This window comes from Tursiops truncatus, chromosome 6 (genome assembly GCF_011762595.2).
Source record: "Tursiops truncatus isolate mTurTru1 chromosome 6, mTurTru1.mat.Y, whole genome shotgun sequence".
NCBI classification, from domain to species: domain Eukaryota; kingdom Metazoa; phylum Chordata; class Mammalia; order Artiodactyla; family Delphinidae; genus Tursiops; species Tursiops truncatus.
In genome coordinates this window covers 47,685,102-47,699,691 of record NC_047039.1, presented here as the reverse complement: position 1 = coordinate 47,699,691, position 14,590 = coordinate 47,685,102, and the positions used below count along the sequence as shown (strand labels likewise).

Here is a 14,590-nt window from a genome sequence, read left to right as displayed (position 1 = left end):
TGTATTCAAAGGAAAGGTCACTATCTCAAAAAGATATCTGCACCCTCATGTTCATTGCAGGATTCCTTACAATAGCCAAGATGTGGAATCAACCCAAGTGTCCACTGATGGATGAATGGATAAAGAAAATGTGATTGATATTAATATATCAATAAATATCAGAGAGACAGGAGAGGGAATTCAGCCATAAAAATGAAAGAAATCCTGCCTTTTGCAACGACAAGGATGGACCTTGAAGGCATTATGCTAAGTGAAATAAGTCAGACACAGAAAGACAAATCCTATATGATCTCATCTATATGTGGAATCTAAAAAACCAAACTCATAGATGCATATTGGTGGTTGCCAGAGGTGGGGTTTGAAGAGGTTGGAAAAATGGGTGAAAGTGGTCAAAAGGTACAAACTTCCAGTCATAAGATAAATAAGTTCTGGACACGTAATGTACAGCACGGTGACTATAGTTAACAATACGGTATTGTATATTTGAAACTTGCTAAGAGAGTAGATCTTAAAAGTTATTATCACAAGAAAAAAATTGTAACTACGTGAGGGGATGGGTGTTAACTAAGCTTATTGTGGTAATCATTTGGCAATATATACATATATCAAATTATTACATTGTACACCTAAAACTAATACAATATCATATGTCAAGTATATCTCAATAACACTGGGGAAAAGGGGGAAAAATCATCATAATCCAATATAAGTACTAGAAGAATTTAAATAAACTGAATGCTAAAAACCAAAAATGTTCAACTTTTCTAAGAATAGCAGGAATTCTTCTGTTGATATATTTTAGCTAAAATTTATGTCAATATCCACTTGTAGAATATGGTGTTAGAGAACATTCTTACTGGCTCAGAAAACTGAAGATGTGTTAAGTTTTGAACAAAAAAATCAAAAGAAATCTTTTTACATTAAAAAAAGTAGAAATGGAGGTTTATATATACAATGAAATATTATTCAGCCTTTAAAAGGGGGATCCTACCATTTGCAACAACAAGGATGAAACTGGAAGGCATCAGGCTAAGTGAAATAAGCCAGACACAGAAAGGAAAAACCTTGCATGATCTCACTTATCTGTAGAATCTAAAAAAAGTCAAATACATAGTAGCAGAGAGAATAGTTATTACCAGGTAGGGGGAAGTGAGGGTAATGGAGAGATAATGGTCAAAGGATAAAAAGTTGCAGTTATGCAGGATAAGTAAGTCTAGGGATCTAACCTACAACATGATGACTATAGTTAACACTGTATTGAATACTGGAAATTTACTGAGAGTAGATTTCAAGTGCTCTCACCACATACACACACAAAACTGGTAACTATACAAGATAGGTTAGCTTGACTGTAATCATTTCACTGTGTATGGACTGTGTATTCACTGTGTATGATGGACACCTTAAATATATACAATTTATATTTTAAAAATAAATTGCACTTCATTATGTAATAGACGTGTAACTTGGTAGAGTTACCTAACCCCTATAAGCTTCCATTTACTGACTTGAAAATGAGGTTATTTATTCATAGGGTTATTGTGAGTAGTAAGTAATGTTCTATATTAGAGTTTCCTCAAGCTTTGGAATTCTGATTATAAATCCCAAAGTCTGAGACTACCGAGAAAGCAGGTGTAAGAAAGGAACTTGCTTCCAAGTGGAAAAAGCACTAACTGGGAGTTAGGATATCTCCCGGGAGGGATTCACCACCATTCAGCTGTGTAGCAATGGGCAATCACTTACATCTGAACATCTGCACAGTTTTTATCTCCCCTGTCCTTGTACTGAGTAAACCAGGGAATCTGAGGAGGCCTAACTGGGCGGAGAAGTTAAGCCTTCTTCGGCTTTTCCCTGTCTGCTGCTCAGGCCTAAAACCACGCAACAGCACACCGCGCTCTTAAAGCGCGTAGTGGTGTGCTGGGGTTTTTTCGGCCACGAGATGGCAGCATTCTCCCAACTGCCCACACACGTACAATTTGCAACCGTAGGCCCCGTTTAAATAGCAGAACAGAACACCAGATTCCTGGGTTCACCTTCCATTTTCTCTTTCGGGTGGGCCCTGCTGCGTTTCGTTAAAAGAGCGGCTTATCAAAGCTCGTTGTGCAGCGAACCGAGACCGCGGGTTCTCGCGAGATCGCCGCCGGAAGTGGGTGGCAGCGGAGACGCAGAGGCTCTCCTCTCCGGAAGGCGAGCGATTCTCCGTAGCGGTTGCAGCGGTTTACCCTACGGCGCTCTGCCCCGAGAAAGAGCTCACTGGTCGCCGCCTTCCCAGCGCCGAGCTCGCACCTTCGGCTTCTCCGGCTGCACAGCTGCACGGCCCGGCCGTCGGAGCCCGCGCAAGCCTCGGCCCCTCCTTCCCTCCGACTCGCTGCAGTTAGGCCGCGCCCTGAGGCCCAGTCCGCGGCAGCTCCGGCGGGTGATGCCAAATACAGCCATGAAGAAAAAGGTGCTGTTGATGGGGAAGAGCGGGTCGGGGAAGACCAGCATGAGGTCCATTATCTTTGCCAATTACATCGCTCGTGACACCCGGCGCCTGGGTGCCACCATTGATGTGGAGCACTCCCACGTCCGATTTCTGGGCAACCTGGTGCTGAATCTGTGGGACTGTGGCGGTCAGGACACCTTCATGGAAAATTACTTCACCAGCCAGCGAGACAACATCTTCCGTAATGTCGAGGTTCTGATTTACGTGTTCGACGTGGAGAGCCGCGAACTGGAAAAGGACATGCATTATTACCAGTCGTGTCTGGAAGCCATCCTCCAGAACTCTCCTGATGCCAAAATCTTCTGCCTGGTGCACAAAATGGATCTGGTTCAGGAGGATCAGCGTGACCTGATTTTTAAAGAGCGAGAGGAAGACCTGAGGCGTTTGTCTCGCCCGCTGGAGTGTGCCTGTTTTCGAACATCCATCTGGGATGAAACGCTCTACAAAGCCTGGTCCAGTATTGTCTATCAGCTGATTCCCAATGTTCAGCAGCTGGAGATGAACCTCAGGAATTTTGCCCAGATTATTGAGGCCGATGAAGTTCTGCTGTTTGAGAGGGCGACGTTCTTGGTCATTTCCCACTACCAGTGCAAAGAGCAGCGTGACGTCCACCGATTCGAGAAGATCAGCAACATTATTAAGCAGTTCAAGCTGAGCTGCAGTAAATTGGCCGCTTCTTTCCAGAGCATGGAGGTTAGGAATTCTAACTTCGCTGCGTTCATCGACATCTTCACATCAAACACGTACGTGATGGTGGTTATGTCAGATCCGTCGATCCCTTCTGCAGCTACTCTGATCAACATTCGCAATGCCAGGAAACACTTTGAGAAGCTGGAGAGAGTGGATGGTCCCAAGCACAGCCTTCTTATGCGTTGAATATTGCCAAAATGCGCTCTCTGAAAATGCTGAATTGCCTTCCCCCTTTTTCTTTTAATATTCATAATGTCGTGTGCTTAAAAGTGGGCTTTGAAATGTGTGCTGCTTACTTCTTCCATCCCTTTCTTCCCTTCTCCCCAGTCTTCAAGCCTTGGACGCTATTTACTCAGCTATCCAGTAGAGCTTCAAGATGGCCTTTCTGAAAAGTTGGTATGGTGTTAACACTAAAGTAGGTGGTGGTGTATGTGTGTGTGTGTTCTGATTACCTGGTTATAATAGATATACACATCAAAGCCTTTACAATATCTTCCTGTATTCCTTACAAGGTTGCAAAGGTGGAATGTTATTTTATCAGCAAGGTATTAAAATGCATTTATAAATTCTTTTTGGCTTCAACCATGAATAAACATTTGCTGTTAGCAATTTAAAATATGGTCTTATTTGAAATAATTTGAAGGTGGTTAATATTAAAGCTATAGATTCTGATTGCCCACAAGTATTGCTTAACTGGTAAGTTTGATTTTGTGATCTTGGCTCCCATCACCTTAACGATGTTTCATAGCAACTGTAGCAGTGTGGTTAAGAGAACGGTCTCTGGAGCTAGACCACCTGAGCTGAGTTAGTATTCTAGTCCCTTCACTTACTAGCTCTGTGAACTGGGCAAGGTACTTAATTTTACTGTGCTTGTTTCCTCATTTGTAAAATATGGATAAGGATAGCACTACTTTATTGGATTAAGATTAAATTAAAGCAACATGGAAAACATTTAGAATGGTACCTGGCACATACTCAGTAATGTGTCAGCTGTCAATACCACCCACTGAGCCATTCTTCCTCCCCGCTCCCAAATTACTGGATGTGAAGCCTAGCTAAGTATTTAAGCCCTTACTAAATCCCAGGTATTCTTAAATACTTGATGTGCATTTTCTTACTTAATCCTCACAACCTGTGAGGTAGATTACTTTTATCTGTTAATAGATGAGAAAACTGGTATGACCTTATTAAGGTTATACAGCTGAACCTAGGCAGTGTAATTGCAGATCCTCTCCTAACCTCTCCTAACTCTTCATCATAAAAATCCTAGCTTTTTAGCTGTACATTATTCCTTCATATAAATCCCCCAATTTTATAGATTGAGTAAACTGAAGCCAGGAAGTTAAATGACTTCTCAAAGAATAGTGTTTTGCTTTGGGCAAGATCACTTTCCCATCTGTATTTGTCTGGAAATTGGATAATTTTGAATCAGATTCTTAGATTACATACTTTGGGGGAAGAATTCTAAGGTTCCTATTTTGAATTGGCAGTGTGGTATAGTGAAATCAAAAAACAGACCTAAAGTGCCCCGTTACAGCCGCCTCATAGATTGTTTTAAATGAAATCTAGTATCTTAGAGCCAAAACACCTCTGATCAACTCCTCTCACCTCATTTTACAAATGAGGCATTATCTCTATTTACAGACATTAAATATAAGTGATAGGGAATTTCCAAACCTTTATAAAGTTATTTAACATTTATTAAATCCTTTATAGCAGCACCTGTGGATGACAAGATCCCTACCCATGAAGAGCAAGAAGCTGTTCAGATATGTTATTAAACTAGTCTAATTAGGGCCTTTGGCAATAAGCTAGTATAGACTCCAAATGAACTCTGAGAGTATATATGTACTTTTAAAAATCATTTTAAAATACATTTAATAAATCTAGAGCTAGGTGGTATAATACTGAACATTTATTCAAGACTAGTATGTAAAACATTTACAGATAGTCCCATGGAGGACTCACAAATATTTTAAATTCAACATTCACAGTGCATAACGCAAAAGGTATATCAACTATGTATGTGCAACTTAACGTGAAAGAGAGCTTTACTTTAGCAAATACTTTCTTTACATTAAGGAAAATGTCCTTAAACCTATCTTCTTTAATTTTAGTATACTCAGAGTAGGGGAAAAACAGGATTTCCTTTTATACAGGTCTCAAGAATTTAAATCAAACTGACTCCATACATCATGGTTAAGAAACACATGGTAAAGAATGCTTTCAAAATACTTGTATTTTTGTTTTCAATTAAATTCCCCCAGATTGATTTTAACAACCAATAGTCTTTATTCCACTTGATAACATTTTTCATGTTAAGCAACATTATATGCTTGTTGTCTTTAAACATTTAAAACAATTAGAACGTAAGGGCATTGTCTAAAGTTTCAAACTGATAGAGAAGTCAGTTTACACACCATCTTATGAATAGTGAATAAAACAAGGTATATTCTGCTGTGAATGTAATGAGAAAAAGTACTCTTACAGCAATAAAGTAGCCCTCCGTCTTTACCATTACTTTAATTCCATCACACAGAGGCAAAGAAAACAATTCCAATACTTCAGTATCTGCTAAGGATGATCTATGGCCCTTGGAGTGTATGTATGTGTGGACACACCCCACACACATATCTACGTAAGTATATGTCTGTATGTATTTAATCAATACAACTGCAGAAATCACAACCATGAAAAAATACAATAAAAGCAATAAATGAAAAATACTAAGTGAATAGAAGTTAACATAAGCCATAGGAGATTTCAGAGAAGGGACAGTCCCAGGGATAAGAGATTAAGACTTCAAGGTGAAAGTGAGATTTGTTCTGAACCCTAAAGGACAAACTATAACTGAAAGGCTGGGAGATGAAGGTAGGATATTCCAGCTTCAGAACTGTGCATTAAGATTTTTAAAGACACATGCCCACCAAAGCATTTCAGTTAAAAAAAAGGTGGGGGGGAGATCATAGTGGAAGAGGGAAAAGAGGAATCTATGGAGGAGACCTTATATGCCTTTAACTTTGAACTCACTTCTGGAATTAACAATGAACCATTAATGGAATTTTAAACAAAGAAGTGATATGGTCAAAGCAGTCCCTTAAGGTCAAAAGGCAGGTAATGCAGGCAATATTGGATAAGGAAGAGGAGTCATAATCAAAATGGTTTAGGAGAAAGTGACAGATTTAATATACTTTTGTTTATACTACTGGCATACAAAGGACAGGGAAGAATGCCAAAAACTCTCAGCCTTTCACAGGTGTGACTCAACGATGTGGTTTTTTAAAATCTATTAATATCCAAAGATATTTTGGTCTTGTGATTCCCATTAATTCAGGGCCCACACTTATTGATGAACTTCAGCTTCCTTATCAGAGAGCTCGTATCTCTAAAGCAGAATGTAATAGTGTACCTAGCTTCTTTAAGATACCCCAGGGCTAAATGTGAATCTCTATCCACTAGCAGTGGCTCTCAAGCTATTTATTGAGCCTAAGAATTACCAGGGCAGCTATTTAAAATGCAGATTTCTAATCCTCACTTTAGACCTACAGAATATATGTTTTTTTAAGATGTATTCCAGGTAATTCCTCAAGTCCATCTTAGACAAGTCATTTAAGCTCCCTAGCTTCGGTATCATTACCTGTAAAATAGGTACAATATCACTATCTTACAGAAGTATAAGACTTAAATGATATATTAAGTATCCAGGAATAGCTCTGGCCCTTTGTAGATGCTAGTACCTTCTCCTTAGCATGTTAATTTTGGATTTACCAATATTAGGTTTCTTAAGACTAGAGGACAGTTTCCCAGTAGACTTAGAGAGTCCCTATTTGTTCTGTTAACTAATAAAAGGATATGGCACCTTAGGAGAAGCTTTTCTCTTCCTCTTTCTTTTCCACTGCAAAGAAGGCAGTTATTTGTGCTTTTCTTCTGTCTTTTCTCACAAAAAAAGACTGGCCTTCAAACTTGGATCAAACAAGCAACACAGAAAGTAAGCCAAAATGAGTGAAGAAAGATGAAGTATTAAGCCCATCCACTTCCAGAACTCTTCAACTTTTCTCCTCTTCTTGCCAGTTTCTTGGCAAACTGGACAAGGCTGTGATGGTTAAGAGTTGAGGCTAGACACGGGTGCTGTAGGTGCTACCACCCTTCCAGTGTGTGCTTAACAACCTGGTTCGCAGAGGGCAATGGCATGTATTCATCACTTGGATGCTAAAGACAAGCCGTTTTCTTGGCCAGGGGGTCTAACTACATGAGGCAGGACACTGTACAAGAGGCCTCACATCTGACTCCCATTTAGAGTCCAGAAGGCCCACTCCTGCAGCCATATCCTAAATCCTGGCCTTTTAGTTACTTCTAGGAGGTCTTGTTGGTATATTAAGGAAGGAAAATAAGGTCAAATCCTAGCTTCACCACTGACTTAGCTGTGTAACACTGAACAAGTTATTTAACCGCAAATTCAATTTTCTCGTTAATCTGAAGCTATTCTGTAGGCAGTGAGGAACTGATGGTTTTTGAGGAGGAAAGTAACAATCAAAATTAGCTCCCTTAACCTGCTGTATAGCGCAGGGAGCTCAGCTTGGTGCCCTGTGATGGCCTAGTTGGGTGGGATGGGGGGTGAGGGGGAGGGAGGTCCAAGAGGGAGGGGATGTGTGTATGAGTATAGCTGATTCACTTCACTGTGCAGCAGAAACTAACACAACATTGTAAAGCAATTATACTCCAATAAAAACATTTTTTAAAAATTGAAAAAAAAATTAGCTCCCTTCCCCAATAACAGTGCCCCTCCAAAAAAAACCAGACTAATTTTTTAATTTACACTTTTTCTGTTAAAATAAAAAACTAGAGTTAAATTCTCAAAGTCTAAATTAGACTAAATATAAAACTGCTATACAACCCACTGAATGGATTTATAATGTCCCTCAAAAGTATCTAGTCATCTTCTGCCTTTTTCCTTTTTTCTAAATTCATTCTGCTCCAGTCTTCACTATCATCACATGCACTTTATTCCATCAAACATCATTTTCCAGGATCAACCTACCTGAATAATCATTAAGCCTCTTTAGAGCTTTCCCAAACTTAAACTTTGTCATTTTGATTATACACCCCAAAGCATTACTTTCCTCACTTTTTTTGTTTAGTACCAGAATGTTGTAAAAAGAAACAATAAAAGTTGTATATTTCCCTAAAAAGAAAGATCAGTATATCCAATGGCTATTAAGTTAACCACTTAATAAAACACATTAAAAACTACTCATCCTTATGTTAATTAACTGAAATTAGAACATAATGAATTAGTAAACCTAATACTATGCCATTTCATGCCCACAAGATTATCCAAGAAACCAAAATGGCTTCTCATAACTTGTTTGCTTTCCAAATACTTCACATTTCAACCCCATATCCATACAGAGAGAGAAAATCCAAACATACTCTCCTTACTTAAAATCAGTAGAGAAGGCTAAAAAGCATTATTTAGGACTTTTTTAGACCCTGAAAAAGTTACACTTCCAATGTGTATTTAAATTACAAATATTTTTATCCTGTGACATTGCTTCAACTTAAGTTCATCATAGTTAAGTTGACTGGGCTACTACTTCATCTTTCAAGTCGGATGGAGATTCTTTGGCATCAAGGCTCTTATTCAAGATTTCTTCTTCTGCAAAATTGACTTCAAAAAGAGAAAAAAGGATAAGCAAACATTATAAGAAAAAATAGGACAAATTCCAAGTAGTAGCAAATTTCAGTAAAAAGTTCACATGCAAATATGTAACTGCAATAAAATTACCATTATTCTGGGACTTCCCTGGTGGCACAGTGGTTAAGAATCTGCCTGCCAATGCAGGGGACACAGGTTCGTGCCCTGGTCCGGGAATATCCCACATGCCACAGAGCAACTAAGCCCGTGCACCACAACTACTGAGCCTGCGCTCTAGAGCCCACGAGCCACAGCTACTGAAGCCCGCACGCATAGAGCCCGTGCTCCGCAATGAGAAGCCACCACAATGAGAAGCCCGTGCACCGCAACAAAAAGTAGCCCCCACTCGCCACAACTAGAGAAAGCCCGCGCGCAGCAACAAAGACCCAACTCAGCCAAAAAGAATTAAAAAAAAAAAAAAAAAAAAAGGTAAGATGGGAGTAGGATGGGCCCTTAATCTACAGGACTGATGTCCTTATAAGAAGGTACACGGAACACAAGGGGAGAATGCCATGTGAAGATGGAGGCAGAAATGTGTTATGCTGCCACAAGCCAGAGAACACCTGGAGGTTATCAGAAGCTAGAAGAATCAAGAAGGATCATCCTCTAGTGCAGAGGTACCCAACCCCCGGGCCGTGGACCACTACCCGTCCGCAGCCTATTAGGAATCAGGCCGCACAGCAGGTGAGTGACAGGCGAGCGAGCAAAGCTTCATCTGCCACTCCCCATCCCTCACATTACCACCTGAACCTCCCCACCCCCCACCATGGAAAAATTGCCTTCCACGAAACTGGTCCCCAGTGCCAAAAAGGCTGGGGACCGCTGCTCTAGTGGCTTCAGAGGGAACACGGCCATGCCAACACCTTGATTCTCAATCCTAGCCTCCAGAACTTGTTTTCTCCAGAGACAAAAAATTTCTGTTGTCTTCAGCCACCCAGTTTGCGGTACGTCGTTACGGCAGCCCTAGGAAAGTAATACAATGACCTACCTTGTTTTGTCACTGCACCCCCATCAAATTATTTCAAACGAAACCACAGATACTATATTATTTATTTTTTAATTCAAATTTATTTATTTTTTGGCTGTGTTGGGTCTTCGTTGCTGCGCACAGGCTTTTTCTAGTTGTGTCGAGCAGGGGCTACTCTTATCGCTGTGTGTGGGCTTCTCACTGCCGTGGCTTCTCTTGTTGCAGAGCACGGGCTCTAGGTGCATGGCCTTCAGTAGTTGTGGCACATGGGCTCAGTAGCTGTGGCTCGTGGGCTCTAGAGCACAGGCTCTGTAGTTGTGGTGCATGGGCTTAGTTACTCTGCGGCATGTGGAATATTCCTGGCCAGGGAACGAACCTGTGTCTCCTGCATTGGCAGGCAGATTCTCAACCACTGCGCTACCAGGGAAGTCCCACTATATTATAATGATATTTAACATAGCGTTTCTCAACTTTAGAACCACCTTCCATTAGCCAAAAAGATTTTGACAAGGTTTACTTTCAGTAGTTTCTATTACAAAAGCAATAGGGTTCAGGTTTTTGGTTTTGTTTTCCACCCCTGTCCCATACCAATTGTAAGCTAAATCACTAGAAGGGCTTCCCTGTTGGCGCAGTGGTTGAGAGTCCGCCTGCCGATGCAGGGGACACGGGTTCGTGCCCCGGTCCGGGAAGATGCCACAGAGCGGCTGAGCCTGTGAGCCATGGCCACTGAGCCTGCGCGTCCGGAGCCTGTGCTCCGCAACGGGAGAGGCCACAACAGTGAGAGGCCCGCGTACCGCCAAAAAAAAAAAAAAAAAAAAAAAAACTAGACATTCTGAAAGTACCCATAAAAATGATGGGTTTACTCTTCTCATCCTAGCTGAAGGAATAAGGAGCATATTTTGTCATATTAACAATAAAGATCATGTAACATTCACTGCATGCTATTTTTAGGAGAAGGTGAGAGAAAACTTCAGCAGGTTAATATGCACATTATCTAGTTAAATCTTACCTGTTAAATTAGGTAGACGTTCTCCAAGACTACATGGTACTGTGGTCCTCAATCTTTGTTCCACTGGAGAAAACTTAATTAGTGGTGAAAGAGACCGTTTTCTTTCACCAAGGGACATGCGTGAAGATGGTTTTGTACAGTCAATGTGCATATCATGAGTGCCCCAAAAGTTAAGCATATCATCAGCTTGCATGTATTGGGAAGTAAGGCTCAATTCTGGTTTGTGTCTTTCAAGTGTTTCAGGATTAGAGAGGCAAATTTCTTCCCTTTGCTTGGGCACAGATTTCTTCAGAGCCTCATATCCACTCCAAGTAGCCTGTAAATTAAAGTCTGATTCTGGAGTATTCTGTCTTCCTCCCACAGCACCTTCTGGGAAAATGCCACTGTGCATAGGGCTATTTGGTTCCAGTTTAAAATTGGCCTCTGTACTACCGGAGCTATTAAGACTTAAGTGACCAACTTCTTCTGGAAGAGTTTCATGTAATATGCCAAAATCACTATCTTTAAAACTGGAACTAATTCCACTTGATATCTGAAAAGAGTTCCATAACATACTTTTATGCATGGAAAGATCTTTGTAAGAAGCTTTCGAGTGGTCTGATATTTTAATATACTCTTCTTCACTGCTACCTATCACATCTCTCCTATTGCCTACAGCAGGGGAGGATGTCTCTATTTGGCTAGTTTCTAAAAATTTGTTCTGTAAAGCTGTACATTCCAAATCTTGCTTACAAATTATGTCCTTATTTAACAAATCTGACACATTCTGTGTTGTTGGTTCACCTATGCAACTGGTTACCACAGGTTTCTGAAGCACACACTTGAGGCAATCTGAAACAACTTTCTCTTCAGGCAAATGAGAATGGCTAGAATCGGACACAGTGGTTGCTGAGAAAAAACTGTCCACGTTAAGCTCTTTTTGATTATGCACCACAGGTAAGGATTCTGGCAATACTTCTCTATGTTCAGTATCCATCTGAATTGGTTCTGCACTTCTGTTATCTTCTATTTTAACAGCTTTTCTCCATGAGCTCCTAATTTCACTTACTGATTAAATGAAGGGGGAAATAACACAAGTTATTAATAAATTCCCAAATAGAACATGCAATTAAACATTTCATTTCTAGTGGTTAAGATAAAACTTCTGACTCAGTACATGTTCATAAATATGCCAGTTGGATGACAAGGCTCCACAATACACCAAAGCCCAACAACATCAAAGAATTCCATCTCCAACTGACCACACACAAAAAATGAAACGTGTTCCTGAAATGTGCATATACTTTCACACAGCACATGCAAATCACATGTATTAAAGAGATATTTTCTTAACCATAATTCAAAGAGTCATGTACCACAATATTCATTGCAGCTCTGTTTACAATAGCCAGGACATGGAAGCAACCTAAGTGTCCATTGACAGATGAATGCATAAAGAAGATGTGGCACATATATACAACGGAATATTACTCAGCCATAAAAAGAAATGAAATCGTGTTATCTGTAGTGAGGTGGATGGACCTAGAGTCTGTCATACACAGTGAAGTAAGTCAGAAAGAGAAAATCAAATACCGTATGCTAACACACATATATGGAATCTTAAAAAAAAAAAAATGGTTCTGAAGAACCTAGGGGCAGGACAGGAATAAAGATGCAGACGTAGAGAATGGACTTGAGGACACAGGGAGGGGGAAGAGTAAGCTGGGACAAAATGAGAGAGTGGCATGGACTTATATATACTATCAAATGTAAAATAGATAGCATAGCTAGTGGGAAGCAGCCACACAGCACAGGGAGATCAGCTCGGTGCTTTGTGACCACCTAGAGGGGTGGGATAGGGAGGGTGGGAGGGAGACGCAAGAGGGAGGAGATATGGGGATATATGTATATGTATAGCTGATTCACTTTGTTATATAGCAGAAACTAACACACCATTGTAAAGCAATTATACTCCAATAAAGATGTTATTTATAAATAAATAAACAAACAAATAAATGGAAAAAAAGATATTTTCTTGTCCATCTAGGCCAGGGTTTGGCATGCATATATATATATTTATTTATATACTTATATATATACAGTATACACACACACAACACACACTTTTTCTATAAAGGGCCAGATAGTAATACTTCAGGTATTGCAGGCCATCTTATCTGTGGTAACTACTCAGCCACTGTAATGTGAAAGTAGCCATAAACGATATGCTGACAAATGAACAAGGTTGTGTTCAATGCAACTTTATGTACAAAAACACATAGGGTGGGCCAGATTTGGTTTGCAAGATGTAGTTTGCCAACCACCAATCTATACAGTGGCTAGGTTCAACCTGAACTGAATCCATTTAACTTTGGATATGTCATTTCTAGTAGCAAAATGGAAATTATATATCTAATCACTCACCCAGCATGATGTGCCTACATGAGGACAAGAATATCCGAACTTTGCCCACACAATACAGGTTGTAAGAAGAAAGTACTGGGGAGTCTGATTAGCTTGGGAGAGGTAGGTAAGATCTCTGTACAGAGTTTTTGGCTGATGCTGCTGGTTGTTGACTGGAAGAATACAGCCTCCATACTCTATAAATGTTGATCACAGATCAGGTGTGGAGGCAGAGGATATTTCTGAAGTGATCAACTGAAATATTTTCCACGAAAAAGCCAAGTAAAACAACAAAAACAAAACTGTACAGTTCCAGGGCAAAATAATACTGCTGAAGGACTGCCATATAGGTGACAGTGCCCACAGTTGATATTTCAATAAAAGTCCCCCACATGAAAACAAATAGAGCCAATGCCACTAAATTGAAAGATACAGAAAAAAAGTTTTAAAGTGAGTTTCCAAAAGATTTGTCAGACCATGGTTCTAATAGTAGTAATGTCTAAGAAAGAAAATAGTGACAAAAAACATTATTAACTTACTCAAGTTTTCTGGAGTTCGGGGAATTTGATTCCTTGTTAAGAATGGGTTGGAAGCTAGAGAGTCAATTAGTTCCTCTAATATTACTTCTTTTCCTTTAGAAGGCTGTGGTGAATCAGATAAAACTGCCCTTGCAACCTAAAACAGAAAAGAAAAAGTAAAGCAAAAATTACCAAGCCCACTGGTAGAATGCAACAAAGGCCCTGATAAGAACAATAAGCACAAAAATAAACTCAACAATGTAGCTCCCAGGCACTCCATATAGACTCTCCAGGCACAATCCTATTAAGGTGAAATCAAACCCAAACCCTGTTTCCTCCCTTATCTTAAATGGATATCCTGTTACACAGGAGAGAAAAGATAAGAAATCTTTACACTTGGAAAGATTTAGATATAGTTCTGACTGCAGTGATCTGAATTACTATCTGCCACACTTGAGCTTCACAATTCCATATCTGCTAAAATGACTGGTTCTAAAGCATGCAGGTTCTTCTTAATTATAATCCACCGCACAGTAACACCTCTACTAATAAACAGAGTACATTCTGACAACAAACTTCTTTGCCAGAAACCTCATCATCAGACATAAATTAGTGAAAACATAGGGATACATTTCTAAAATAGAGAAAAGAAAGTGTACAATATGGAAATAGCACTCTGTATTAACATTTTAATAAAACCAGAAAGCAAAAAACAAGCAAATTAAAATCTCTGCACCCTGAAATCCTGAAAAAAAGAAACTGCCTACAACCATAATCAAACTGACTCCTCCTCCATAAAAATAGAGGGCTTCTTAGAATTCTAACACTAAATATTCCTTGTCAT

The 14,590-nt window shown here is 39.8% G+C and overlaps 2 protein-coding genes across 3 annotated transcripts in view; one reads left to right on the top strand and one right to left on the bottom strand.

Moving 5' to 3' along the window:
* The first annotated feature begins 2,158 nt into the window (after positions 1-2,158).
* Positions 2,159-3,791, top strand: RRAGA (Ras related GTP binding A). The gene has a single exon (XM_019934877.3). The coding sequence runs from the start codon at positions 2,420-2,422 to the stop codon at positions 3,359-3,361; it is 942 nt and encodes a 313-aa protein (XP_019790436.1). The 5' UTR covers positions 2,159-2,419; the 3' UTR covers positions 3,362-3,791.
* A 1,277-nt stretch (positions 3,792-5,068) lies between these two features.
* The window catches only part of HAUS6 (HAUS augmin like complex subunit 6), a 43,532-nt gene continuing 34,010 nt past the window's right edge, over positions 5,069-14,590 (bottom strand). For both annotated transcript variants that reach the window (XM_019934878.3, XM_019934879.3), the window contains 3 exons: positions 13,768-13,903; positions 10,847-11,893; positions 5,069-8,843 (listed from right to left, as the gene is read on the bottom strand). In XM_019934878.3, coding sequence (XP_019790437.2) covers positions 8,749-8,843; positions 10,847-11,893; positions 13,768-13,903 — 1,278 coding nt within the window. In that variant the 3' untranslated portion in view covers positions 5,069-8,748. The remainder of the gene's footprint in view (positions 8,844-10,846; positions 11,894-13,767; positions 13,904-14,590) is intronic.